This window comes from Paralichthys olivaceus, chromosome 5 (assembly GCF_024713975.1).
Source record: "Paralichthys olivaceus isolate ysfri-2021 chromosome 5, ASM2471397v2, whole genome shotgun sequence".
Classification (NCBI taxonomy): Eukaryota; Metazoa; Chordata; class Actinopteri; order Pleuronectiformes; family Paralichthyidae; genus Paralichthys; species Paralichthys olivaceus.
Genome location: NC_091097.1, coordinates 12693854 through 12719936, shown reverse-complemented (window position 1 = coordinate 12719936; position 26083 = coordinate 12693854). Strand labels below are relative to the sequence as shown.

General features: G+C 40.3%; 4 protein-coding genes and 2 long non-coding RNA genes across 10 annotated transcripts in view; 3 read left to right on the top strand and 3 right to left on the bottom strand.

The window, feature by feature from the left end:
• Window positions 1-6330, top strand: part of LOC109638671 (uncharacterized) — a 48596-nt gene extending 42266 nt beyond the window's left edge. The window contains exon 3 of the long non-coding RNA XR_011241016.1: window positions 5731-6330. This is a non-coding gene — a long non-coding RNA (uncharacterized lncRNA). The remainder of the gene's footprint in view (window positions 1-5730) is intronic.
• Window positions 6331-7965: 1635 nt separating this feature from the next.
• On the bottom strand, window positions 7966-11227 carry cenpx (centromere protein X). 3 transcript variants are annotated; one of them, XR_002203352.2, is made up of 6 exons: window positions 11123-11226; window positions 10651-10702; window positions 10501-10554; window positions 10337-10425; window positions 9236-9311; window positions 7966-9032 (listed from the first exon to the last, which is right to left on the bottom strand). XR_002203352.2 is itself a non-coding variant. In XM_069524798.1 (6 exons), exons 1-6 carry the CDS (start codon window positions 11159-11161, stop codon window positions 8969-8971), a joined length of 426 nt encoding a protein of 141 aa, XP_069380899.1. In that variant the 5' UTR covers window positions 11162-11227; the 3' UTR covers window positions 7966-8968. The 3 variants fall into 3 exon arrangements, 2 of the variants coding, with proteins under 2 accessions (XP_069380899.1, XP_019957308.1); XM_069524798.1 differs by having other exon boundaries at window positions 10285-10425; window positions 11123-11227; XM_020101749.2 differs by lacking the exon at window positions 11123-11226 and adding an exon at window positions 10792-11009 and having other exon boundaries at window positions 10285-10425.
• A 421-nt stretch (window positions 11228-11648) lies between these two features.
• LOC109638703 (heterogeneous nuclear ribonucleoproteins A1 homolog) lies at window positions 11649-13203 on the bottom strand. Its single transcript, XM_020101797.2, has 5 exons — window positions 12979-13203; window positions 12716-12798; window positions 12507-12602; window positions 12261-12407; window positions 11649-12113 (listed from the first exon to the last, which is right to left on the bottom strand). Exons 1-5 carry the CDS (start codon window positions 13055-13057, stop codon window positions 11988-11990), a joined length of 531 nt encoding a protein of 176 aa, XP_019957356.2. The 5' UTR covers window positions 13058-13203; the 3' UTR covers window positions 11649-11987.
• A 51-nt stretch (window positions 13204-13254) lies between these two features.
• On the bottom strand, window positions 13255-21125 carry LOC109638674 (transmembrane channel-like protein 6). Of its 3 annotated transcripts, none has more exons than XM_020101764.2 (19): window positions 21003-21125; window positions 20619-20725; window positions 20208-20339; window positions 19954-20086; window positions 19768-19855; window positions 19431-19691; window positions 19176-19351; window positions 18946-19090; window positions 18381-18524; window positions 17140-17291; window positions 16290-16380; window positions 15768-15865; window positions 15584-15679; window positions 15417-15492; window positions 15202-15335; window positions 14451-14627; window positions 14095-14173; window positions 13497-13575; window positions 13255-13400 (listed from the first exon to the last, which is right to left on the bottom strand). In XM_020101764.2, the coding sequence occupies exons 1-18, from the start codon at window positions 21050-21052 to the stop codon at window positions 13501-13503; spliced, it is 2214 nt and encodes a 737-aa protein (XP_019957323.1). In that variant the 5' UTR covers window positions 21053-21125; the 3' UTR covers window positions 13255-13400; window positions 13497-13500. The 3 variants fall into 3 exon arrangements, with proteins under 3 accessions (XP_019957323.1, XP_069380892.1, XP_019957324.1); XM_069524791.1 differs by having other exon boundaries at window positions 19768-19840; XM_020101765.2 differs by lacking the exon at window positions 18381-18524.
• Window positions 20336-21183, top strand: LOC138407690 (uncharacterized). Its single transcript, XR_011241020.1, has 2 exons — window positions 20336-20515; window positions 20647-21183. It is a non-coding gene; the product is annotated as an uncharacterized lncRNA (long non-coding RNA).
• A 794-nt stretch (window positions 21184-21977) lies between these two features.
• Window positions 21978-25571, top strand: syngr2a (synaptogyrin 2a). The gene is made up of 4 exons (XM_020101889.2): window positions 21978-22252; window positions 23513-23750; window positions 23895-24031; window positions 24172-25571. The coding sequence occupies exons 1-4, from the start codon at window positions 22154-22156 to the stop codon at window positions 24367-24369; spliced, it is 672 nt and encodes a 223-aa protein (XP_019957448.1). The 5' UTR covers window positions 21978-22153; the 3' UTR covers window positions 24370-25571.
• Window positions 25572-26083: the final 512 nt, after the last annotated feature.

Below are 26083 nucleotides of genomic sequence, written 5' to 3'. Positions count from 1 at the left end.
TAGTTTTTGACTGTGTTCCAATCAGGGGCTGCATCTTTCGGACGACTCAAGCTATTGCTCGCTATCGCTCTTGCATTGTTAGCAAATTTGCGCAGCTGCACTTACTTCATACTTACTGCTGCACGCATAGCTAGTTTGTTAGCTTTATAACGGCTGTGCAGTGGATCCTGGGCTATGTTGGACTGAGGAGGATCCACCCATTGGATCATTCGTTGTATGAGAATGTAAGGACACATTTGTCGGCTGTGTTTGAAGGACCGTTCGAAATGTTAAAAAGTCTAGTCACATCACTGTGATCCATCATTCGATTGCAGTAGTGAGAGCTACAAGAGAGTGAATTTTCGTCAAGTGACCATATGTCGACTCAAAATGTATGGTAATGTTGCACCACATATCAACACATAAGGTGATAATATGTTTCTGTTGTGTTTGCAACTCCACTGCCCCAAATGACCAAAACAGTCTTGAGACTATTAAGGGAGGTTTTCAGGAATCATTTGTTTGTGGTTCTGTAAACACTCTAATTGAAAAATCAAGCATAGAACAAAGCTTCACCTGCTGGGCCTCAACATTTACATCTTGGACAGTTTTGCTGTTTGTAGGGGGGGAAATTCAGGTAATGCCATCAGTCACTTGTTGCAAGGTTATTTTCTTCCATAATTATCAGATCAAAGCATAATGTTCTGTGTCACTTGTTTAATTTACTACACATATACAGTCATCAGTGTGTGTTTAGATCCCATACCCGCCAGGCCCGTTCATTTATGAGTCGTGGACATACATCTTTGTTTTTGCTCGTTTGCAGTCACGAAACAAGCAGAGGGTAAAGGGCACAGGCTCCACATGCCAGAGGGCTTTTGCTATGTAAACCACCCGACTCGGGCTCGGCTAATGGATCCAGTAGAGAATGGTCATAGCACAGATGAATGAAAACTGTGTAAACAGTCTGTGAACCATCAATATGAGCTCCAGCAAAGTGGTGGGATGCAACTGTACCATCTGTCTCAGCAGCTTCACTGGAAAGTGATTAGGCCATATAGGCAGCTCAGAAACAGACACATACTTATCTTTCTGCGGACAGGTTTAACACAGATGGTATGAGAGGACAATAAGTGATTTCATGGAAAGACACAGCTCTGGCTGCCTGTGTAGTATTTGGTAGCTCAGTGTCAAAGCATTCTCCTCTGTGAATGCTTTCCAGCAGATTTTATCGCCAGTTTTTTTTATTTTTTTATTCAGAGAAAGTGCAGAAATTGAAGACATTTTTCAAAGATTTCGCTCTCGACTTCAAACACAGTGAAATAACAATAGGAAGTCTGGCAATCAAACATCGCTGTGTTTGTCTATCTCTATCATTACCACATTTTGAAGGTTTTCCATTTCAAAAATCATGTCTGTAGCCATATAAGATAGACTTAAGTAGTTTACTCAGCTGTGGATGAACAAGCTCCGCTTCCCCTCTCATCATCAGGCATGCACTGAAGACTAAAATTGCTCTGATGACTGTTTTTTTTCTATATTGTTGCAGGGCGTCTGACCTTCCTTCTCATATTGTGACAATATTTCTTTAACTGTGAAAGATGAAGGAAGGAGATAGGGCTGTCCGTCAGCAAACACAACGTTTCATAACCTCAAAAGCTCTGTGCATGTCATGCCCTGTCCTGTCTGCGATTTCTTCACCTGGTTGGGTCACCAATAAAAGTTCAATTTGATTCAGTAAAGGAATTTTTTCTATCAGTGTTTGTTTAGTATCATCTATCATATTATCACTCTGAACTCATTCTCTGTCGAATACTTTCACTTCGGGAAAAAATCTTCATCTAGCCCAGACAATAGAAACCAGCAGCTCACTTTACAGACCTTAATGAAAAGCATGTTGCAGTACAAATGTCACTCCTACCACTGCAACACATTTCATCTCAGTTTTTATTTAATGTTTTGGTGTCAAATGGGGTAGGTAACAGAGTATATTATGTTCTTGTATAATTATACAGATCATTTAATCAGTGTTAACTCTTGAACTCACATCCTATCTTTAACACTGAAACGATTCTCTAAATTACTTCTCTCTCTAAATTTTCTGTCAGGCAGCAATTTGCATGTCAACTAAGTCCTCATTTCCACAGATCTCCACAGCTCAGCGATCTTGGTTCCTGTACCAGGGTGGTTCCATTAGTTAGCAGGATCAGTACTGGATGGGGAAATGGAAGGGGGACCAAGGGGACACCTGGCCTTTTCTCTTTGGGCGTTGACACATGACGGAACGAGGATGCAGGATATTGCCCTCCCATTGATGTGCATCCTGAAGTTCCTCAGCCTGTGCATCACTGCAACATCTAACGCCACTAGGGTGTCTGGTAACAGTGAATAGTCCTGTTTCTACTTTGGCTGCTGTTAGACATGCACAAACATGAACTGTTATTTTCCTCAAAATTTCCAGAGGGGCCGTATGTGAGAGTGCAAATGTCAGTTGTTCCAGACATTTAGTGGAACTTTTTCCGTGGAATATCCAGAAATGTCTGGAAAATTCACAATGAGTGAGTTGATGTGTCAGTGACGTTTTTAACGTGATGGATGCAAATCAAATAATATTAATATTTCCAGATAAAAAAGAGCTGTCATATATTTAGAAGATGCAGACCACTGCTGGTGGGGATGTACCGTAAAACAAAAAAAAAGCATGGTTTCTGCACCAGGATGCTCAATAAAGGAACCATCCCTCAAACATTTTCATGTTGTGAACATGTCTGACCCAAACAATCTCGTGCTGTGTTCCTGACAGAAGATTAGGTTTTAGCAAAAATTAGGAACATACATCTGCTGGGTCATTTAATGCCATAACAAGACTGATTAGGAGCACACACAAAAACTTGGAGCTCTGTGGACATCTTCCTTATTTTGTTGGATAATATCGCCATATTAAGGCTGACAGAAGTGAGAAAATGTGAAGGAGAAAAAAGTTTTGCCAACAGTCCCGTCAGACACCATAAAAGCCTTTGCACAGTAAGTCAAATTCAAAGGAGTCTCTCTCTGTTTCTGTCGGTGTGTTGTTAGATGTGTGTTTCCTTTCAGGCTGAGCGATTGAGTGGTTTTACATGCCAGTGCTTTGTTGTATGTACAGAAAATTAAGTGCACCAGCAGCCCCTTTGAAGCCCTTTCAAATTTATTGTTGTTTTCCAGGAGAGGCGTATTTTACATTACAGCTCATTGTGAGTGGATCTGCTCCCTTGCTGTTTTTGGAGAGGGTTTATATTTTATGCCTGGAAATGAGGAGATGAATGTAGAACATTATGGGAGAGAATAGTGCAGCATCCCTGCCTGCAAAGGTCAGAGGTCATTTTGTGTTGGCAGCGTCTTTTACTGTATCTTTCTTTTTTGTTAGAAATTCTCCCTAAGAACAAAAAAATCTAAACATGTAACTTAAAGATGTATTTCAGAGCTGCAGAAACCATACATCCTCCAAGCTCCAGTTGTGTGATGTAGATGTAAAATGGTGAATTAACTCCAACCACCTTTCCTCCTCAAGGCCTGTATGTTTCTAGCAGGTCTAGTTTATTTTCAGTCTGATGTTAAAATAGGTTGGTAAATAGGTAAATCATCTCTCCTAGTCGCTCTTTTTTTACATGCTAGAGAAACAAAAAGAGCCCCATTTGCTTCTCCCATATCTCTTTACTTTCATGAGAAAAAGACACCTCACAGCAGAGCACCTTTGCCTTGTCTCCGATGAACGAGAGTTTCACCTTTCCCTCCAGCACTACAGAACTGCATATGTGCAGAAACAGGTGCACCATCTCTGCTGCAGCATCAGTACATTATATATTTTTAAATTAAACATTGGTGTTAAAGGTTAACTTATCCAACATTGAGTTGAATATTTCAGTCTGCATCAAAGTGGTGCACCAACCAATTGGCCTACCCACTAACACACTGACAGACAGGCTAATGCTTCTTTTGTGGATACAAATCAATGTCTGTATATAAAAATGGACAACACATGTCCACTTTCTCTCATTGTACAAAGATGATGCCAATATCTTGGAAAATGGGTGCTGCCATCTTGCATTTTGATGTCATTTGGAGCCAGACTCTGTGCAGTAGTTATTATTGAGATGGTATCAATGTCCTGTTGATGCATAGACTCGATCTATTTGAGGTCAGTCTCAGTCAGTCATGATTCACCATGTTTTTATAGTCTCAAATAACTAATTAAAAACCAAACTTGCTGGAAAACACTTGAACATACATCAGTGTTGTAAGAACTACATAGAGTGACAGAAATGATCTAAAATGTATTGAAAATGTACTTTGCCTTTTTAGTTTTGTTCAGGTCCCATCTGCTATGGAATCTGGGTTCATGACCTGTACTACAGCCAGCCACCAGGGGTGATTCAGAAGGTTTGGTTTAAAATTTTGGGAAACTGTCGTCCATCTTCACATACAGTTTATGATAAAAATCAAACAATTTGTTTTATTGTTAGTAAGACTATGCAAAACCTTGGTTCAGTGCTCATTTAAATGTGTATTAAGGGACCAATGGTAGCTACGCGACTGAGTCGTGATTCCCGTGCCTGTACCATAGAGTGAGGGAAGCTCTTTGCTTTGAACCTGTATCACAAGGGATTACTGCTAAGGTTTGCACAACACAGCAGACAGGAAGCTGTTAAAGACAAGGACCAACACTCCATCCAAACCTTTGACCCCTACACCCTGACCTCTCCTGCAATCTGACATGAGCCCTTGTCTACATGAAAGCTGTCCTGTTGACTCACCAGTGCTAATTTAGAGTTCCGGTGCCCCCAACCACTGTGAGGACAGACAGTCAACATGCTGGCTCCTAGACTTGTGAGGAGAACAACATTATTTGCTCAATGCAAAATAATGGAAACATGCCCACAGTGTAAACTCTTGTTAACTTCCTTCAGGCTTGACATTTTTTCCAGATAATCTGATATAAAGCTGTGCTGATACTAAAAAGTTTGTGATCTCTTTTGATCTCCATCATCGCTCAAAGTTGACATCAAAGTCAGACAGCAGTTTGGCCCGTTCACCACTTCTGTCCACAGCCGCATGGTGTTATTACAGTTAATATTAGCCCGTCGCTGAGAGCTTCACATGTCTGCTGATGAAGTCCTTTAACAAGTCTAACAAAGGCTAACCTCACACTGTGCCACCCACCACCAGATAAAGAGATTTAGATCGTTACTTGCTCCTTTTTAAGTATCATCAAACATCAGCCCTTTAATCATTCCAAGTGTGTGACCTTCAGGTTCACAGCTCTAAGTGTGACTGACAGATCTTGTGAGGGTCAATGCTGGAGTATTTTTGTATCACTGCATTTGATGGGACCTAAAAATAGCGTGCTCCGCTGACCTCCTGTCCCCAGCATTAATTTGTCGTTCAAGTCCAGTTCCTCCCCCCCCCCACCCACACACACACTCTTTTGACATCACCGCAACTAGCTTCTTTATTTTTAGGTGCTCCCAAAATTAATTGAACGGTCTTGTTTCGTTGAGTTTGTGCAGTGTTATATAAGGGGATTACTCTGTTGTTATTGCCTATGCCCTGACCACGTAGGCCACCACACTGACGAGGGAGATGGAGACAGAGGGTAGAGGGGACTTGGGGTGGAAGAGGAGGGTAATGTAGTTAAGGTAGCAGTGCAGAGCTCCAGAAATAACCCAGCTGTGGGCCTAATTGTGCATCGCTCCTGCTCCCCTTTTCCCTCTTCAGCTGCATGCCAAGGTCTTTGACCTTATCATCCACCTCACTGGTTCCGGAAGAATCCTTTCCGCCCCCTGTGGCTACCAAAGCCCCGTCGATACAAAGAGCACAGCAGCAGACCATCTCCAGCCTCAGACTAACAGCCAAGCGCCACAACCAGTTAGGAGTGATCCCAGCAGAGCGCCCAAGTGGTTCAAACTGCCAGGTATGTTCTAATCATCCCCGGCATAGGCCCTGTGGCTCTTTAACAAAGCTAAGCCTTAGGACCCCAGGCCCCTCAGAGAGTCTCAGGGCCTCCGGGAACCTGGCATGTCGCAGACATATATACTGTCAGCAGAGATGTTGTATTCTCTCCACACACACAAGCTTTCTGTAAAACGTTTTGTTCACAAATAGACAATACAAAGAACAGATACAAACATTTCGACTAAACAACACAAAGACAGTACACCAGAGGTTACAGACAAAATATATACTGTAAAATAAGACAGTTGCTTGCTTGGAGTGCACTGCATCAATCAGTCCTTCGTAACAGTGCTTCTTTACTCTGCCTACAGGGTTTATATCTATTCTATTTATAACTGAAATAAAGCAGAGCCTTAAACTAAATGTCTCTTATTGATGTATTCTTTTATAAGTGTCCATGGCCCTTTTTACAGATAGGAATGCCAATATTATCAAACGTTGTGTTACTGCAGATTGTAAACCATCCATTTTATTTCTCAGCAAGCTTACGGATACTGAATTGTAAATGTTTGGAAGTTTTCCTGAGTGTACAAGTTGCGTGTGGAGCATCCTAGAAGAATGTGCTCGCTCTATGTCCCCTTCAGCATTCCTCCATGGTTAGACAGCTCTGTGCCCATGAGGGGGCCACAAGGGCCTCTTGTCTCCTGAGCACTAATGCATCACAGCCCCAGATTAAGCATAACATGCATGCAAGCACATACATCTGAGAACAGATGCACGCCATGGCATATTTATCATACATACAAGTACTCACAAATGTGTGCAATTGAAAGGATGGGGGCATATATGGCACCTGTAGCTTATTTGTGTATTATGATTTTCTGAAGGCAGATATTATTGGTCTACATATTTTCTAACAAATGTTTCAACCAGGTTAAAAAAAGAACCAGGTCTTACATTTTAAAAGAGCATTAATGATGGCAATGATGCAAGTGGTATTGTAGTAGTGTTTTTATGCACACATTATTGGTTAAAGTGAAAGCTTTATGTGTCATACACACCAGTAAGCTCTTATGTAGCTCATGCATTTCACATTTTGCTTGCTTGGATGTTGTTACATATATTTCAGAGATGCCAGCAGTCAGGGAAATGGTTGTATCATCAGTAGTCACAGATGGGACTTTAGTTTCAGAAGAAAGGAGCTTCAAGATGACAGAAAGTTGGAAAGATGTGACAAGCTGGGTCATTCTAACAGAGAAAAAACTGACTAGTGAGCGAGTAAATAAGGAGAGAAATCTGACATACTCCTAACATACCCTCACAGAAACTCTGAAGAACGATGCAGACGACTACACCCCCCATCAAACATCACCCTTCACCAAGATTAGTTACCACACAGCCTTATCAGACTTCAGCTGATTCACGCCCCTATTTTTGCTTTCTGAACTTATAAATGGATAGTCCTTATCTTTATTTTTATCATGATGGTGCTTTTATTTTTAGAAATAATACCCAATTATCCAAACTATCCTAAGACGTTCAGGTTTTGTCCACAACACATCTCAGTCACATCAATAAAAAACCACAAATTTTACTTGACGTTCACATTAAAAAAGATAAAGAATCACCCTGGCAATCACTTGTGCATCTATAAAAATCGGCACCGATATTGATGGCTACAATCAGACAGACATATCGCAGCAGTGATGAGAACCTTAGCCCATGTGCAGTGGCGTTCAAAGCCCAGCCTGAGAGCTGGAGACAGATCAGTCTCCTGGGAAAAGCTTCTCACTCCGGAGCTTCTCCAAAGCGTCTGGACTGGCTGTCGACACTCCCTGCCTTTAATGTATGATCAAGAAAAGCTTTAACTCATTACTCTCTTCAATGCCCCTCCCCATTCTTGTCCTAACTGCTTTCGTATGTTTAATAATACTGCCTTCAGATGTAATTTGTTCTACTAAGATGCATAAGGAGAAACTCGTGCAGTAATGCACCACTTCGCCGGTGCAGAGAACTTCTGAAAACGTATAATCCGGACAAGAAAAAAAACAGTTTGGCCCAAGAGCACAATTATTTTATTTAATCTGCAAGGATTTACAAATCAACAGAAATGTTATACATTACAAAACATCTATACAAAATACACTTTTTAACAAAGGAGTCTGCTCGGGCATTTCATCTAAACAGCCAGCTTGTGAAAGCAATAGCTCTGCAATTTACAATATTTCACAAAACTAGGGGGCACAACTGCTATTAAGACTGTAATAATTAACCCAACAAATTATTTTCTTCAAAAAAAGTAGTTTTCTGTCCTAATGGTCCTTGTAGGATCATTAAAGTAAACATCACTCAACCAAACGTTCCTAAGGCCTGCTGTGGAAGTCACTCCTGGGAACACAAATCCAGTCTGGGCTCTACTCAAAGGTGCTGGGTCAAATTCCAGGTGCTGCGTCCTTGATCACCTATCCGATGCCTGGGCTCTAAGGTTTGAGCCCAAGTTGCTTCCAGCTGTACGTGAGCAGCATTTGTAAGCATAGTGAGTCACCCGAGAGCCACACAAATAAATAGTGTGAGGTGTTGTGCAGCTATGCTGACTCATAGTGAAGACACGTTGGTCTAATACCCCACTAGTGGAAAACCATGAGTGGCAGTTGGGTTAGAAAACCCCACATTACCCTCTTCCTTGCAGCCCCAGCATCCCCCTTTGCTGTGATGAAAGGAGAGAGTGCACCTCCACTACTCACCTCTTTTGTTTATTTACCTTCAGAATTACACCCTGCTCCTCTTGGACCATGTTCCGATGTGTTTTGTTATGTTTCCTTTCAAACAGAATATCTATGCGTGTGGTCTCTTGCTATGTTTGGCTAACACATGCACACATTTGTGCATGCACACTCCCATTCAACTTTCCCCCTGTGCCTGAGGTCCCCTTTGCCCTTCCCCCCACCTCTAACTAAACATAGCAGGACAGCAAAAGGGAACTTCAAAGTGGCTGGAGGGGGTACTCCTTTTTTCCTGGCACTTGTCATCATCTAAGGGACTGGCTGCTCCCCTTATTACTCTAATTGCTTCCAACTGCTCCCGGAGGCTTTGATGAAGGGCGCCATGGAGCACGCTGGAAGCACCTGTTGTTGCACAGAGAAGAACAGGTGGGCCTTATTGGTGGTAGCAGGGAGGCGATTGGACAGCACTGCTGCTTTGCACATAAAAATAACCCAACTAATATAAAGATGGACAGAGAATTTCAATGTAATCTCTGATATGAGAGATAATGAAATTGCAGTTATACAAAAAAGATAAACATTGCTCATTAAACTAAACTACTTGCAATAGGACTGAAGTAGGGACACGCAGGCAGCACTCTGGCTCCATCTTGTGGCTTTGCTGTGCTAGAAGTCCAGGAGCTGCAATGCAAAAGAGAGGAAAAACCATGGGATTAATTTTGGAAAGGAAATATTTCCATGCAATAATGATATATGCGAGAAACTACATATTACATAAAGAATACAAGCCGATAGAGCCACTTAAACATGGAACTTCAGGTATCACCTTAATCAAAACATTGATAACAACACTAAATCTCACATGCTGATTGGTTGGTGTTGAACCTGAACCACTTTCATACTGTACATTTTTTCCCATGAATAAATCAACAACACATTATTAGCATTATTAAAGTTAGCAACTCAAAAAGAGGAAGACCTTTGAAAGAACTAGAGTGTATATCATAACAATAATTCAGAATTTAGGAACCAAACAAGAAAGCACCTAATGAAACTCTTCCTGTTCTGAACAACCAGGTAATGGCTTTTGCATTTCATGATTATAATTTGTGGCTCTGGAGTAACAAATGAAAACTGAATTTCTGCCTCAGTTCAGACCTGGTATCAACATCCATCCTGAGAGGTCTGATCACAACTGGTATATACTATATGCAAATAAACATGCATGGCATTTGTGTTTGCGAAGACCAAATGATGTTGATTTTACCCAGTCTGAGTGCATCCAATGAAAATGTTGGTGTGTCAGTATGTGTTGACGCGAGAGAGAGAAAGAGCTGGGTAAGGAGAGTCTGAGAGCCGGAATATATGAGCTGCAGATTTACTATGAAGAAAGATTTTGCCAATTTTAGAAAAGTAAGCAATCAATCGGTTTTGATATTGTAATGGTGGCTACAAACAAATCAAAATATGGGCCCTGAGAGGCTTAAAAATATGATTGATTCATTCTGGGTCAGAGGATGTAAGGTGAAAGGGCAGTCTTCATATGTGGCCCAGGACACATTTGTGTTAAAAAAGAGGAAAAAATGTGGCCACATGTGTCCTCATGTGATTTGATCTCAGGACACATTTGGGTGCATTCAGACTTAGCACTGACCACTTGTGCCCGGATCACTCAGGACACGTCTGAACGGTGTTGATGTACGCACCAGCTGAGGTAGGATCTTTTCAAAGTGCTCGATATCTACTTGATCACAGTCCTCAGATTCAGCTTGTTTCAGTGATCTCACGGCAGCTTCTGAAAATGAGATTGAAATATCAGTTTGGTCATTTATCGCTGTGTGTCAGACTTTTACACAACCGTGTCTCTTACCTTCCACAAACACTTTCAGCAGCTCGGCCATCAGCAGGGCAGCATCACCACTTACTGTAACAGAATGAGAATGGTTGAGTTGTAGAATTAAAAAGAAAACATAGAAACTATGGAGGTCACTTGTGTCAGGACAATATCTATACAACTCACGTTTGTTTTTCTCCTCCCTGAAGAAACCTTTCAAGAGTTTATCCACCGTGTCCTGTGAGTGAAAGGAATGAAACACTCAAGTGTATATGGGGATAATAATCTGCGTATTTTAAGGGTAAATACACACTCCAGAACTTTTACCTTTTTGTGGTGAGTTTTTAAAGACAGCTTTAGAGTTGTTGTAAAACCCACAGCAGGTACAAATATACACATTTACAAAGAAAGCTACAACTTGACATTTCAGACATATTACTGCTGGTTTGCAACCTGGTGGTGCGTTCAAGTACGTGTTGTCCTCGTACCAAACTCCATTTACTTAACTCGAGAGTTCCGTCGAAAGTAGTGAAGTAGAATTGTGACTACAAAGCGACACTCTGGTCGGTGACAATTTTTAATGAGAATAAAAAGATGCAAGAACAGACTGTAAAGGTGAGTGAATATCTGACTATGGAGAGCGATCGTTTAATTTTACCTTCCTGAAGCCAAGTGCTGCATCCTGCTGCTCCGCCATGTTTGTTCTGTGAGAGAAGCTTGGCGCTCTGCTTAGGGATTGGCCAGTGATCTCTGACGTCAGACGCAAAGGCTGACGTAGACGATAAAAGAAAAAAACCCGAAATAATCAACTTGTTATTTTACTTTACTTTAAATGAATGAATATTTTTATGTAACTGCTGTTATTATTATTATTATTGTTTTTTACTTGGCGAGGATTTGAAAACACGACATATAATTAGTGAATACTTATTTTGTACAATTTACAATCTGATTATCTTTCCATGTGCAATCATGTTTACTTGTTTTATATTACTGCTATTACTATTTTCTCATGTTTATATTGTATTACTTTTTTTTAATTGAAGCTTTTTATTGTTAGCATCCCATTTGCTGCTGAATTTCTGCAAATTTCCCCTATTGTAGGATGAATAAAGGATAATTTGATCCTAAATAAAGAGGTGACATAAGAGAGAAAGGAAATAAGGCAAAATGAACACAGAAGCTGTTGACACCATTCATGTGTTTATTTAAAAAAACAAAGAGAGACAAGTTAAGATCAGCATTGTGGGGAAATCATGAAGTTTATTTATGTATCATAATAATGATGAAAGTAAATCATGTATTCTCCAACAGTGGCTACATTAATGGCATGAATGTCTATTTTACTGCTAATAATGAGTACAACTTTATTTCCCATTCATGGTAGACAAACAAAACATAAACATATGCAAAATATGATTAATATGGTCCATTTCACCGCAATATACATCCAAGGCTTATAATCAGGTGAGTAAACAGTGTTCTATGCCATCCTGGGTATATATTTAAAAAAATATGTTTCTTTATTCTTCCAATTCATCATCTAACCACTGAGCATCTTCCAGTATGTAGCCCAGACCCACTGATCGCCGTGGTCTCGGTTTTGTAGACACTGTGGCGAGCTGCTTGTCTGAATCATCCTCTTCCATCTGAAAGACAGATTAATTTTTTCTTATTTATTCAGCTAATAAAAACGCAGAAAACAAATCCACACATTAAAATTTAAATACAAGCATTTCTTCACATAAGATCCAGTCACGAGAACAGGCTTTGACAGGAGAGGGACATCTGCTCACCTTCGGACTCACAACTCGTCTCACTTCCACTTCATCGCCTCCAATAAAGTGAGGACCGGCCCAGTCTGCTCTGTCTGCTTCGTCCTCCGCAGAAAACCTCACATAGGCCACAGCCTTTTTGTTGCTCTTGTCGGAGATCTTGCTAATCTGTAATCCAAATCAACATAAGATTTCATTTTGTGACAAATCTCAGATCTTCATGATTACATTAGTCACTTATAAAGCTGTATTTTCTTCAGTACTCACCTTACACCTTGTGACAGTGCCCCATTCTCTAAAGTAAGCTTGTATGTATCCTTCATTCAAATATGGGTTAAGATCTTTTACAACCAGTCCATGGTCCTGTTAAATACCAGAAAAAAATATGAGCTTCATATATTTATACTGCAGCTTAGGTCAAAAAGAAAGTGACACTCCCTTTAGCCCAAGTTTAAGAATCCGAGAAAATTATTTACCAGTTCATAGTTTTTACCCAAAGCAGCCATGCATTTCTTTGGAAGGCTGATGTACACACTTCTTTTTGCTGCTTCCATGTTATCTGGAGGAAGAAGGAGTACAGAATTATTAAAATGATTTAAATCACATAATTCTGAGAATATTCTAAGAATTTGCAAAAAACTGAAAAATACTTTTTAATTTCTGAAAATTAGGAATATCTTGATTAACTATCTGAGTCTCTTTGCAGATGAGGAGTGAAATCAAGGATGCTTTTACTTACCAGAGTTCACTGAGCTGCTGATGTGTGTTGAACCTGCTCTACAGAGTAGACTGACTCTGTAACCTGCTGCAAAGTGCATTCATACAGTGTTGTTCTACATCACCTCCTTCGACTCCTCCTCCTCGCTGTGAATTTTGTAGAAATGATCTGAGTAACTGCCCATAGGTCACTCAACTTGTTCTGCCTTTGTTTTTGGGAAATGCCTAAAAGAAACAATGTTTCTAATTTCCCAAAAACACTTCAAGGCGGTCACTCAATCAAATAACAGTAAATGTATTTTGTCTTTGTACACAACACATTTAATATCATAATTCTGCATATAGTATACAAACAATATATGTACAGTATATATAGAGTAAAACAACAACAATCTTGGCAGAGATAGGATCAGAGGTGTCACTGATGGGCTGTTCAGCCACAACCTGAAAAACAAGAAAAAGGAATATATATGAGATCCTTAAAACAGTGAAAAGATACACTGCATCCACAATAATATATACAGCAATGACACCACCCACCTTATCAATGAGAAACCAGACTATTCTGTTCACAAATCGCTTGCAGTTTGGTAATAAGGAACTTTTTGTCCTTACCCTCCTGTAAATAAAAGCAAAACATACACACAATATACACTGAATTCAATATCGATCTGCCATGCAGCTGTCATGCATTTTTAGCAATGCTAGCACAGAAGAGTGATTTGTACAGATTGTGGCGATCCCTTTGTAGTTTCTCAGCCACCACAACGTTTTCACTCATTAATTCAAATATCTTCGACATGGATTTGCACATAATTTGGTTCAGACCTTTATGTCCCACTCAGAATGGCCTCTAACTTTTCAATTTCATTTTTCCCTCTGGCGCCATCAGTCGGTAAAAAATTCAAATAGTCCAGTATGGTTTAATACTAATCTCATTCCAATCAGTCCCTATCGTTTTTTGTGTTTCATGCCAATCAGCAAATATTAGAATGGTAATATGCTAAAATGAGATGGTGGGCGTTTTAAACATTAAACATGTTGGCATTGTCATTGTGAGGATGTTAGCATTATTGCTAAAGAGGGCTAGCACTGCTCTAGACTCATTGCATTCTTTAAAGAAAATGATCATGCCTACGTTTTCAATTTGATTTTCCAACCGACTTATGATTTTCCTTTGGCCATCAACAACTTGGGCGTGAAAGTATATCACCAATCTGAAACAACAAAAAGCACAAAGGATCCATTTAAACTCAAAGAGCATAAATATAGATCATTTTTACACTAGGTCACAACTGTTAAATGTTTTCAAGGTCGCAGATTCTCAATATAACCATCATAATGCATTCAAAACTATAGATACAGTCACCTGAAGTTGCATTTTAATCTCAAATTCTATGCAAGGAGAATCTGAGGCTCTGCTAGCAGCATAAAATCAGCAAAACCTACATATCAAATTATAATATGGCAAAAGAAATGATTTTGGAAACTCACAAAAAGATTCCACTGGCGAGGAATAAGAAAACTGGGTTCTCCACCAGAGAATTGTAGACCCAGCCGAGCCAAGACAAGACTGGGTTGGCCTCCTTCAGCTCCTGGGCCCACATTTTCCCTGACTTAAACATTGTGTCGAGATTCCTGAAAGGTCCGCACCCTGATGAGGGTTTAATCCTGTGAATTTAAACAAGAGAGTATATGACGCAGTCTTGGACAGCAACACACTGATATATGAAAAAACTATGTTTGACATGGTTATTCTATTTTTCATGGTGTCTTCAAGTCTATAAAGAACAGGACTATAATTGAGATTTTTTTGGCAAAACTATTCCTTTTGGAATAATAATTACTTTAAACAGCTTAGTGCTGCAGTTATAAGCAAACATTTTCTTTCCACTTTCTTAAACATTGCAATACAGATTTTTTGACATTGTCACTGATACCTTAGAAGATAGTTCATGGACCATGATTTACAAAAACAATAACTGATAAACTGATAGTTATGAGTGTGTGCAACTTGGTCCAAACACCTATCAGTGGGTAAAGATCTTTGTTTGTTTTGGTCTTTTCAAGGGATCTTTTACCAGAAAGAAAAGCAGAAAATCCTCAGCCTGTGTGAGTGGTAGTATTGTGTGTAAAATGTTTTACTGTCAGCAGGTGTTTAAGGAAATATGTGCTGCAGAAAGAGGGGCATTCACTCTTTTGGTGTCGAAACTTTGCGAGCATAAGATATGCAAATTTCACTCACGTCCAAATTGTATAAGTGACAACCACGGCAGCACTGACAAATGACGGGATACACAACATAGTGATGAACAGTGTTGTCATCTGACTGGCCCTCCAGGGCTTTCTGGGGGCCTGACAGTTTACCATCAGACTGCTCTGTTAAACAAAGCAGACAAACAATATTGTTTGTTACAAAAGACACAGCGAGCAACTGTGAGACGAACTTTGTAAACTGACCTTCTTGATGTAAAACAGCACAAGCAGTTTTATAATTTGCACTGCGGGTAGAAGTGGAGCAAACAGCACTCCGAGCCTGGGAAGAACAGAAGACCAGTTAATGTTTAACTCACCTTTCTTATGAATTAAGATGCTTTCCAAAATGTGGTGTAATGCTGTGTATTGACCAAGTAAGAGTTTGTCCATAAATGAGCTCCAGCACATTACGAGCAATGTCAAACACTGGCTTTCTGTTCCTTCCCCGCACTTGCTTGGAAAAGAGCCTGGAGGAAAGATGGCGGTTAGCTTAACTGAGAACAATGCTTTCAGAAAAATAAAGGTACATGACTTGCGGGCAGAGAACCAACTTGCCTCCACAGGAACTCTCCCAAAAAGGTGTAAAGCAACGTGAAGATAAAGTCCATCAGGAGCAAGCGATACACTTCTTGTCCCACAAAGTTCTCCCAGCACTGTGGACAACAGAGACACATAAATGTGGACAATCTGCAAAAAGTGGACTCAATGTTGTTTCACAAAAGTAGCATATCTGCTAAATATAGCAATATATCAAATTTTCTTTATAGCCCATATTCACAATCAAAATTTATCTCATAGTGTTTAAGTAGGAGCAACCTATTCTGCCCTTAACCCTCAGTTTAAAGTCAGGAAAAACTACTGAAACAACCCCCTTTTACCAGGGAAAAAACAAAACATAGAAACTACAGAGAGCCACATGTAAGAGTGCATAGATAGAACGGTATATCTGACCTCTACGTGACAATAAAAGTAAATCTTCTTCTTCTTCTTCTATTTTATGACTTATTTGTTGTAACAACATTCTTTACACCAACTACAAACTTTAATTATGGTGGTTTGAAATCGGACTGTTTGAACCTTGATATTCTGCCTTTCTGGTTCCACAGCTATTCTCCCCAGCCAGCGGTAACACAGCAGTCCAACAATAGTGATCTTCAACAACAGGTTCCTGAGAAGAATATGTTGAAACAACATAGTTTCCATTTGACAGAAGCAGCTTAAGGTTTCACTATAAAACATACAAGATGTGATAATCTTGTGTATTTTGTTTAATTTTATTGTTTTTGTAAATCTAAATAGTACTTGTTGCTTGTTTCATTTCTATTTATATGAACTTTTATAGAATTTAATTGAATGCAGTATATTTACGCCATTTCATAATGGCATTGTACTTTTATTTACCTTACTGGAGCACATTTTCAGTTTAGCCACACCTGTACACCCAATTTCAATATATGGGCTCAATGGTGTGGGGTGTATATGCTGTTATGTTCCAAAATTTGTTTTATGGGTTTCATGATTAAAATTCTGACTTTTTTTTATCCATTTGCAAAGCAAGCTTTATGATTCAAATATATTATGATAATATTTCAGCAGTTTCTTTTACTACCAATTTGTATTAGGAGACTGATCTCAAACACCAAATATATCAAATATGGTGCTTAGAGCTGTATCTTCCAAAATTATATTTATCCACTGAAAGCTCCAAATGAAAAGACCAAGTAAATAGTAAAAAAATAAGTCAACTTGTTGCCATCCATTGGTTTATCTTTAATCAAAACCTGTGAAAGAGAAAACTGTCTCTGTCAATGAAATAATAATAATCAAAGAACATTTGAAAGTACGTTATTGTTAAAAGATGAATGTTTAGTCATTATGAATGATTGTGATTTTTTTTTTGTGTGTTTTTTCCATGGTTCTGTCTCACCTGAAAATGGAGACATGGACACAGACACTGGGTGAGTCATGTTTCTCGACCCACGCACACAGGTTGAAGAGGCCTGGGAGGAGCAGGTTGATGCCTGACACCACTGCAGACAAGAGAAGCCCCTTAGCGTCTCCAACGGGTTTAATGGTGGCCTGTGAAGGAACAGAGAATTCACAGCAGACCAACACCTTGTTGAGGAAAAGTAAAGTTGAATCAATCTTTTTACCAGGATTTGAATTTATTGATTGAATGATTTTATTAGTTCCATCTTGGCTTTTCCTGCTAAGAGAAGTCAAATTGGCTGCTGTGGAAAAAGTATGTTAATCTGCTTCACAGGCAATGAGCCAAGAATGAATTGTGTTACCAAGCTTTACTCCAATAACCCGTCACATAATAATAAGCCTGTTGCAAGGAAATCCCGACCTCAGAACTATATTTAAAATCTTTGAAATCCTAGAGATGGCAAAACAGTCGTACTTGATTTTATCTACTCGCTTCTTGATGAATGTTGCATTTGGAACAAGTACAGACTGTTCAGAACTCAGCGGCTCTGCTTCAGTAGTCACATACACCCCTTTTAGCCTTTTTATACTGGCTCCTGGTGATATTTGAGATCTTTGCATTTTTTGAGATCCTCCAGCAGAGACGTTCTCACTGTTACAGAGACCAGGTTGAGACCACAGAGCCCTAACTTGCACTGGGGGCTTTCAAAGCATAATAATTATAGCGTAACTGTGTTTATTATTATTAAGAATGCAAAACGCAAGTTTTTTGAAAGAAAAGAAAAAAAATCTGATGATGCTCATTTGAAGGAAACACGAGACAAATCTATATTAGGAATAAGCCTGAAAATGTCAGTGTCACTGTGTTATCTGTGTTTAAATCTTCGACAGTTCAACTTTGACTTCACATTTTGTTCAACAGAAACTTTTGAGAAGTGTGTTGCCAGATGGGAGGTCCCAACTTCTAAAGGACATGACGGGGGGAAACATTTTTTGTCCAACACGTATCTTCCTCTTATATTTGTATGTGTAACATTTCACATAGTTTTTCATAAAATAACAGGAAGAAAAAAAACATCTAGAACATCTGCTAGGACAGACAAAGGGGAAGTAAATAAGTTGCACAGGAAGGAACTTATTAGGGTTATTTTTGTAATATAGTGTTCATACGTTTTGCATATATACATGAATTCTGTCGTGTCTGGCTGCACTTCCGTTTTTGCACAAGTTTTCTCACACCTCTGACATGTAGTGGACCGCCATGGCGCCCAGGCAGATGCCTGCCAGACACATAGTCCACGCCAGCAAGTGTACGATGAGGCGGCAGAGTCTCTGGATGCAGCTCTTTTCATTGTCTCCTGTAATCATCTCAGACAGGAGCTCCTGTTTGAAAAAGCAGCGTGAATGATATTCAGCCAGCAACATTTGTGTCTCAGCTCTATGTGACAGCTGCAATTGATGATTCGATTTAGATATTTAAAAATCTTCCCCTTGTGAGAAAATGGCCACCTTTAGTCTGTTTGTGTGCAGGCTGAGAAGTCTGGCTGTGAAATGCATCATTAAAACTTATGGTGTTTTTTATAGTGACTAAGCATTTGACAGTGAGCTCAGTCTGTCAAAATGATTGTTCTCAGTTTTACAGAGGATTTAAAAAAATAATGATATGTTCATTTTTTTAACGGTTTACAACCTCACATTAACGCTTCGGTTTGACAAGGAAACGAAAAATCATCGTCAGGGTTTCTGCCATCTATCCCTTTTCACATTAAAGTGAGTCTGAAGGAATATTTAAGTGACCACATACTTTGAGCTGATTGCTGATTTTTTCTGACTGAAATCTGACAGACGTCTTCTTGCTTAGTTTAAAGTCCCAGGCGCAGAAAACGTTGACTGCCAGATTACCATTCGACTTGAGGACGTGAAAACTTCTCCCAAAGGACTTGGAAATGCTGCAGGAACAATATAGCCATAAAACTTACAGCACATGTGGACTGGAATGAAATAAATGCATGAATAATTCTCTGGTGGTCAAACCTGTATACCAGGATGATGCAGATAATGAAGAAAGCAAAGGCGATGGTGAGGAAGTAGGCCGCAGGTATGTTGTATGGCACCGTGTGGCAACCATGGGTCGAATGAGTAGCATGACAAACTGTGATGTTGGTGTTGGTGTAGTAGCCATAAAACATCACACTCTGAGAGAGGTAGCCCTGCCACAGATAACAAGAGATCCGGTTCAAGAGAAAGGAATAAACATATCTACACTGCTCTGACCTAACGCCACCTCACCGTGCCCGTTAAAAGCTCAAGGCCAGTGAAAGTGTCCAGGTTCGAGTTATAACCAGGAGGAGGGTAGATGGCTTGAGGGATGACCACGAACAGGCCGTTGATGACGAAGAGCAGGAGGTTCAAGCACAGGAGGGTTCGGAGGAACAGGAAGTAGGAGAGCACTCCGGTTCCGAAACGTCCGCTCACCCTCTTCATGGCTGAATTCCACAGCTGGAGGGAACCGAGGATGGTGAGGCAGCTGAACAGGCAGTGACGACAAGTCTGAGGGGAGAAAAACACGAATGATGCACACAATAATTTATACCTCATTGCGAATAAGCACAACATTAATACTCACCCTTGAAATGCGCCCACAGTGACCACTGCGGCATGGAATATTTCTGCTGGTATATGAACCTTCAGCTATGTCACTGAAAGCAAGACGCCTAGTAAATGACAGGCGAGGGAGTTATTTAAAATGTGTTATCGCAGTTGTATGTATTCTATTTTATTGGCAACCTCATGTTTCCAGGGTCGCATGTACCTGTGCTCCATCTTATTGCCCAGGCTGAGTGGCATTGCCCGCAGCTTCCGCATGCCCTCTCTCACAGCGAGGCCTCGGAGGTCTGACACCAGCTGGTCCCTCTTGTTGGACATTTCTGCAGCATTATGTTTCCCTGTGTGGACAATGGAGAATACTCAGATTTGACTTTTTCAATGGAAACTTTCATCTCATCTTACCAATTGCTACAGAAGGTCAGACGACAACTTAAACAGTCAAAACACATTTCAGCTCACCAGTGGTGCAGCTCGGCATGTGAGAGAGGACTTTCTGAGTGGCAGCTGACCAGTGGTGCCTCCGCAGGGATGTGATCTGCTCAGCATCAAGAGCCTCATCCCTCATGTGGTCACTTGAGGACGACCAGCTCTCTGAAATACATTTTCAGACAGAAACATTTTCAGAGCAGCAATAATTGTATTATCGTTCTGTATTTTTGCACATGTTTATCAGATGCAAGGATGGTGGTATATTCTCAGAATGCATCGTCCATACCCTTGAGTCCTTCAAGAGAGTTTAATTGAACACTGACCAGTGGAACTAAAGTGTAAGAGAACCATTTATCTTTACTTTGAATGGGTTGCAGGATCAACTTTTCAAAGTTCAAAAGATTTATGTTGCATTAAACTGTAAACAATCTGTATTTGTACCTGTGCTTTCAATCATATCCAACTGCAGGGTCTCAGGGGACCCCTGGGTGCTATCTGCTGGTTCACTGAGGATGAGGCCCTGACCTGGTTGACCTTCTCTGAGATTCCTGCAGGAGAACAACCAACGGAGGAACTTATAAGCACCGAGCACCCTCAGTACAGGAGCATGTACAGTTTCAAACAGAAGCTTAAACGTTTTGAGTTGTCATCGGCTGAAGCTGCAGGTACAGAGTGGCTCCAGTTTTCATACAGTACCTCAGATTTCTGAAATGTGCATACTGGCCCATCATTGTTGTGTCCAGACAAACAATTGATTTACATTTAGTGTATCTAAAAACATAAGTAAAAGAAGTTAAAAACCAGAAAGTCAGAAAGTGAACTTACTCATAGTCAGAATCAGAATCCATTTGACAAATGTTGACATTGAAGCTCATGCTGTGCCCCACGCTCTCGGATAATCAAATTTTACTGTAAATGCACAGCTCCCAGAGGATCACTCTTCATCACCTGAAATTGCATACAATAAAGGGCCTCCTCTGTTTATCCTCCCACTATGTTAAGTCAAGCAATCTTCACTGTTCTTTGTTGAAATCCTCACACGTCCTCCGTCTGAACCTTATCACCGAGCTGCTGGGTTATCAACCCCCTCGTCACCAAATGTCACAAATGTAGAGACGATGCAGATGAAAGACAAAGAGGATGGCAGCAGCAGTCAAAGTCTGGCAAAAAAACATCTCACTTCCTGTGTCTCTTAGTCTTCCCCCTTTCTCTCAACACAGCTGTGACTTATTTGCTATTGGTGCCCAGCATTACCTGCCTGCATATCTGTACACAATGTCTACATTAACATTTTAAGTGCATAGTGTTATTGAAAGTTTCACGTGGAAGCATTAGTCTGGTTTTAAGCTGTTTTATCAACCTGAAGCTACTTTGAACTGCAGTCTCTTGAAGTGAGTGCATTCAGAATCCTGATTGTTTACTGCCAGCTAGTGGCCACAGAGAGAAACTGTAATGCTAAATTTAATTATTCAAATCAGTGTCCATTCATGCAGACACAGAAGATAGAATAATGTGGTAAAAAAGAAAGAAAGAAGTGCAAATTAAAAGAAGACTGACAACGGATTCATTAATGAGTTTAGACATGGTAGATATTTTATTTTTAGATGTAAAGAGAGAGGGATGTTTTACATTTTCAAGTTTGTACATCACGTTGAAGATTGGCAAGCTAAAACGATTTAGGGATGAATATTTAAAGAAGGATAAAGTATGAACCACTTTATTAAAATTGAAAAAGGACAGGTGTGTATTTTTCCAGTTTGTGGGGCAGGAACAAAAGTGAAGGTGAAAACTTTAGCGTCCGCAGTTGACGAGGAGCACCTGAACGCACCGCGGCAGGGGGCGGGCTCAGTAAAGTTTTCAGGAAGCTTCACTCTGTCAAAAAAGAAACTGTCCAAAAGTTTGACAGGAAGTTTCCTGATCGTCCAGCGGCTCGAGCCATCGATAGCTCATAATCGATAATCACTTTCATTCTAGAAATGCAGCCCAGCGCTTACGGGGCCTCTTTGGCCGGTGGTGCTTTCGATGTGATGAACTTTGTCAGACAGCCTCAGACCATCCTGCGCTGCCTGAGCTGGGTGAGTGAGACCGTCACTGCGTTAGCATCACAGTTAGCACCAGGGTTAGCCAGCTGTCATCTGACCGACCCCGTGTGAACAGATGTGCGCTGCCGGGCTCGACACTGGCCGGCCAGTGACGCGGCTGCTCGGTGTAATGAGACCGAGCAGGAACAGGAGCGAAGCTTAAAACTTCAGATAAACATTTAATCATGTGTCAGTTTCGTCTGTTGCCGTCGCACCAGTTAGACGTTGGCTAACGTTAGCCAGCACGTCCTGTTGCTGTGTCACCGCACTAACCGCCACCAGATGGGGGATGACTTTGGCTTTTAAATAGCTTTTCTCAGTGATTCTGGTTTAAAAACGAGACCAGTGATTATTTCAAGTGTAGAAAGCTTGATGGGGATTGATTGATTCGGTCTCTGGTGTTTTCAGCCTCAGAAACCATCAGGAAATTGCACTCGTGCAGCCGCGTCACCTGTTGCGATGCAAACTTTTCCAACGCATCATTTCACCAAGATGGATGATTCACTTTATTAACAACATACAAACACTATTCAAACACTTCTGCACAGGGTCTACTTGTACATTCGCGTATTCCATCATCTGTTTATAGTTATTTGCTGCTGCTGTGTCTCTTTTATTTGACATATTTCGTAGTTTATTAAACGTAAAAAAAAAAAAAAAACTATTTAACACTATAAAGCAGTTTTTTGTGTGTTTGAGTCTAGTTCTTGAATCCAGAAAAACAAAACTGCAGAGGATTTAAGAACAATCAATAAGAGTTTGATTTGATTTTGTCAATTAATACTCAATTTAAGTTCTGAGTCCATGTTGAAATATCTTTATTTTGACTGATTAACAATTCTTAACCTAAAGATCTTCCATATGAAATTATATTAGACACAGAGAAGCAGGAAATCTTCATATATGAGATGCTTCACAGGAGAAAATGTACCACCTTTGCTTGGATAAACCATAACATGTAGTTGATAACCAAAATTGTTGCTGATTCATTTACCGTCAGTCATCTAATCGACTGATGGATTAATCTCCACTCTCAGTGTTGAAATAGATCAGGGTTTGAAATTCCCCTGGGTCGTCTGCTCAGCTCCACTGTGTGAAGTGGCTCAATAGATGTTTTAACATAATTTGACTTTTGTTTCCTTTTTATGGTGAAAGCTTCATTGTGATGTGAATCATGTGATGGGAAAGGAGTCACGCAGCCCTGCAGCTGCTTTTTACTTCCTGGCATTAACCCTGTGTGTCTCTTCTCTGCAGTTGTTTTCCATTGTTGTATTTGCAACTATCACAGCAGAGGGCTACATTAACTCAGCTGAACAGCAAGATGCCAAATGCATCTTTAACAGCAACGAGAGTGCCTGCAGCTACGGGGTGGGAATCGGAGTCCTGGCCTTCCTGGCTTGCGTTGTCTTCCTTGTTCTGGACGCCTACTTCCCACAGATCAGCAACGCCAAGGAGAGAAAATACATTGTCATAGGAGATTTAGGCTTCTCAGGTGAGAGTCTGGTTTCACTGGAGTTGTACTAAAATAAAGCAAATGTACCCAAAAACAGGAAGTGCAGCAGTTCAGTTAAGGTAAATGTTGTCATCGTATTTTGTTGTGACATTTGTGAGCTGTATTGTTTGTTTGTTTTTATAGCCGCTTGGACATTTCTGTGGTTCATCTGCTTCTGTGTCTTGGCAAGCCAGTGGTCCCACACTCCCGATCAGTCTGCTCTCCCTAGTGATGCTGCACGGGCTATTGTGGCCTTCTCCTTCTTCTCAATCATCACCTGGGTAAGCCCCTCATCCTCTTGTCCTGGGGTGGTTGTCATTTGACTAATAAAGGTTTTTAATTTGAGAGCACAGAGCTGAGCTGGTTTAAAGCTGAGGGCCGTGAAAACAATACACTCACTGTCTCACACTTCTCTCAACAGGCTCTCTCGTCCTACTTTGCGTATGCACGGTATCGTCAGGGCGTGAATGACTTTGAGCAGGACTACAGAGACCCAGCTACCGACCACACTACTCCATACCCACCAGCCCCTTACCCCAGTGGTCCCACAGGCTACCAGCAGTCACCTTTCTCCCACAATCAGGAGCAACCAGGGGACTACCAACCTCCAGCTTATTGAAGGACTGAGATTCAAACGCATGAAATGAACAGGGGAGTTTTCTTTTTTTTTTTCAAGTAAAGACATGTGCCAATGTTTTCATTTACAACCTGGATGCTTCTCTGCACTCCAATGTTCTTCCTGCAAAGGTGTTTGCATATTTTTGGGTGCACTGATGCATTTTAAGTTCGTTCCGATGTTTTAAGTTTTGGTCGATTTTGGCTGTTGGGTTCACAGTTGTTCACACACACACACACACACACACACACACACACACACACACACACACACACACACACACACACAGACAGCAAGTGAACTCTAAAGATCTAATCTTTTTAGGAGATGTCTTGTTAAGAGTAAAGATGACTGTGCCATTGTTTCTTTGTACCAAAACATTAGTAGTTCTTCCTGTGCTCCTTTATTTAGTTTCATTTTTGAGTGCAATTTGAGAGCTGCTAATGTCAAAGCACAAATCAACAAACAGTTTAGGGATATTTTGTTGTCTGGAAATCTGCTTTGCATTGTTCAGATGCATAAAAAATTTTTTATGAATATGTTACTGTTAAGTACACATTTTCTTGAATGTCAAATCCATTTGCAGCAGTTTAAAACAGGAAATCGGTCCCTTTAAAATTTTCCTTTGTGCGTTTTTGCTCATAAAACAAACCCACGTTATTTAATCTATGGGTGCCTTGAAAATGTTACCTCTGTAACCACTGTTACGCCATGTTTTTGTTAATTTTTTTAAATCACCAACCACTGAAAAAATGGCTTTTATGCACTGAGGCTGGGAGCAGTTAATTTCCTATATCTGATTTAATGTTAGTTGTGATGGTTTAAATCCAACATTTTAGTTTATTATTTAAGGGGGTTTATTTTTGAGGTAGCCAAACCATTTCTGTCTGTTACCTCTGTAGAAGTCCATGTGCCTTATTTAGTTCAGTTTCACTTTTTATTCTTTAACTGATTCATCACATGTTTGATTTCAGGAATTCTGCAGTGTTGTGGAAAATGAAATATTTATTATCCTACCTAATCCTTTCAGTCCAGGTGCATGACAATCAAACCATTGTTTTCAACATTTCTTTTCCCCTCTTGCTTTTCCTTGTTTGTAATCGTACCTTTTTACACATGCTTTACAATATTCCCCCATTGAAGTGCCTTATACAGTTCTCTGTATAACACAAGGTGTGTCAAATAAAAACTGATCTGGTTTTGAAGCTCTGGTGATTTATATCCTCCTGTAGAGAAGGAGCCGGACTCTGCAGGGCTGTGGTCTCCCTTGGTAAATATTTGAGTTGTGATTGTGTCGGTGAGTGTAGGAGACCTTGTGGAGGGTGTAGACGGCACCATAATGGTGCAATGACAGACAGCCAGTGTATTGTATGTATGTTTTACATAAGAATGCTGTATGATTCATATATTCTCACATATCTAGACTATAAACAACATAAACTCATTGAACTAGCCAACTATCTACATTGAGAGTGCAGCTAAACACGACGAAATAGATTCATAGAAAGGGAATAACATTTACCATAAGAATGGGTGATTTTTGTTTTCATTTTGATCCAAAGTGTCATATTTCAGTCATTAAATCCTGGAGACACAATTTCCCCACTGACGGGTGCAGTTTAGCAGAAAAGCCACAAAGCTGTGCAACATGTCAAGATTACATTTGTGTGGTCATTTTGCATCTCTTTCTTAACATTTTGGATTTTTGAGTTTTTCT

Bases quoted from the DNA above. Each gene is read 5' to 3' on its own strand.
- cenpx (XM_020101749.2), bottom strand. From the start codon at position 10,863: ATGTGTATATTTGTACCTGCTGTGGGTTTTACAACAACTCTAAAGCTG. The intron at 10,426-10,500 runs GTAAGAGACACG...TCTCATTTTCAG, and splicing joins GCTGAAAGTGTTTGTGGAAG to AAGCTGCCGTGAGATCACTG. The intron at 9,312-10,284 runs GTCAGTGCTAAG...TTTGCATTGCAG, and splicing joins GAGTGATCCGGGCACAAGTG to CTCCTGGACTTCTAGCACAG.
- LOC109638703 (XM_020101797.2), bottom strand. From the start codon at position 13,057: ATGCACTTTGCAGCAGGTTACAGAGTCAGTCTACTCTGTAGAGCAGGT. The intron at 12,603-12,715 runs GTAAATAATTTT...GGTATTTAACAG, and splicing joins TGGGTAAAAACTATGAACTG to GACCATGGACTGGTTGTAAA. The intron at 12,114-12,260 runs GTGAGCAGATGT...TCTGTCTTTCAG, and splicing joins GACGAGTTGTGAGTCCGAAG to ATGGAAGAGGATGATTCAGA.
- LOC109638674 (XM_020101764.2), bottom strand. From the start codon at position 21,052: ATGAGCTTCAATGTCAACATTTGTCAAATGGATTCTGATTCTGACTAT. The intron at 16,381-17,139 runs GTGAGACAGAAC...TATTCTTCTCAG, and splicing joins GTCCATGTCTCCATTTTCAG to GAACCTGTTGTTGAAGATCA. The intron at 15,680-15,767 runs GCAAGTTGGTTC...TCTTTCCTCCAG, and splicing joins TTGGGAGAGTTCCTGTGGAG to GCTCTTTTCCAAGCAAGTGC.
- syngr2a (XM_020101889.2), top strand. From the start codon at position 22,154: ATGCAGCCCAGCGCTTACGGGGCCTCTTTGGCCGGTGGTGCTTTCGAT. The intron at 22,253-23,512 runs GTGAGTGAGACC...TCTTCTCTGCAG, and splicing joins TCCTGCGCTGCCTGAGCTGG to TTGTTTTCCATTGTTGTATT. The intron at 23,751-23,894 runs GTGAGAGTCTGG...TTGTTTTTATAG, and splicing joins AGGAGATTTAGGCTTCTCAG to CCGCTTGGACATTTCTGTGG.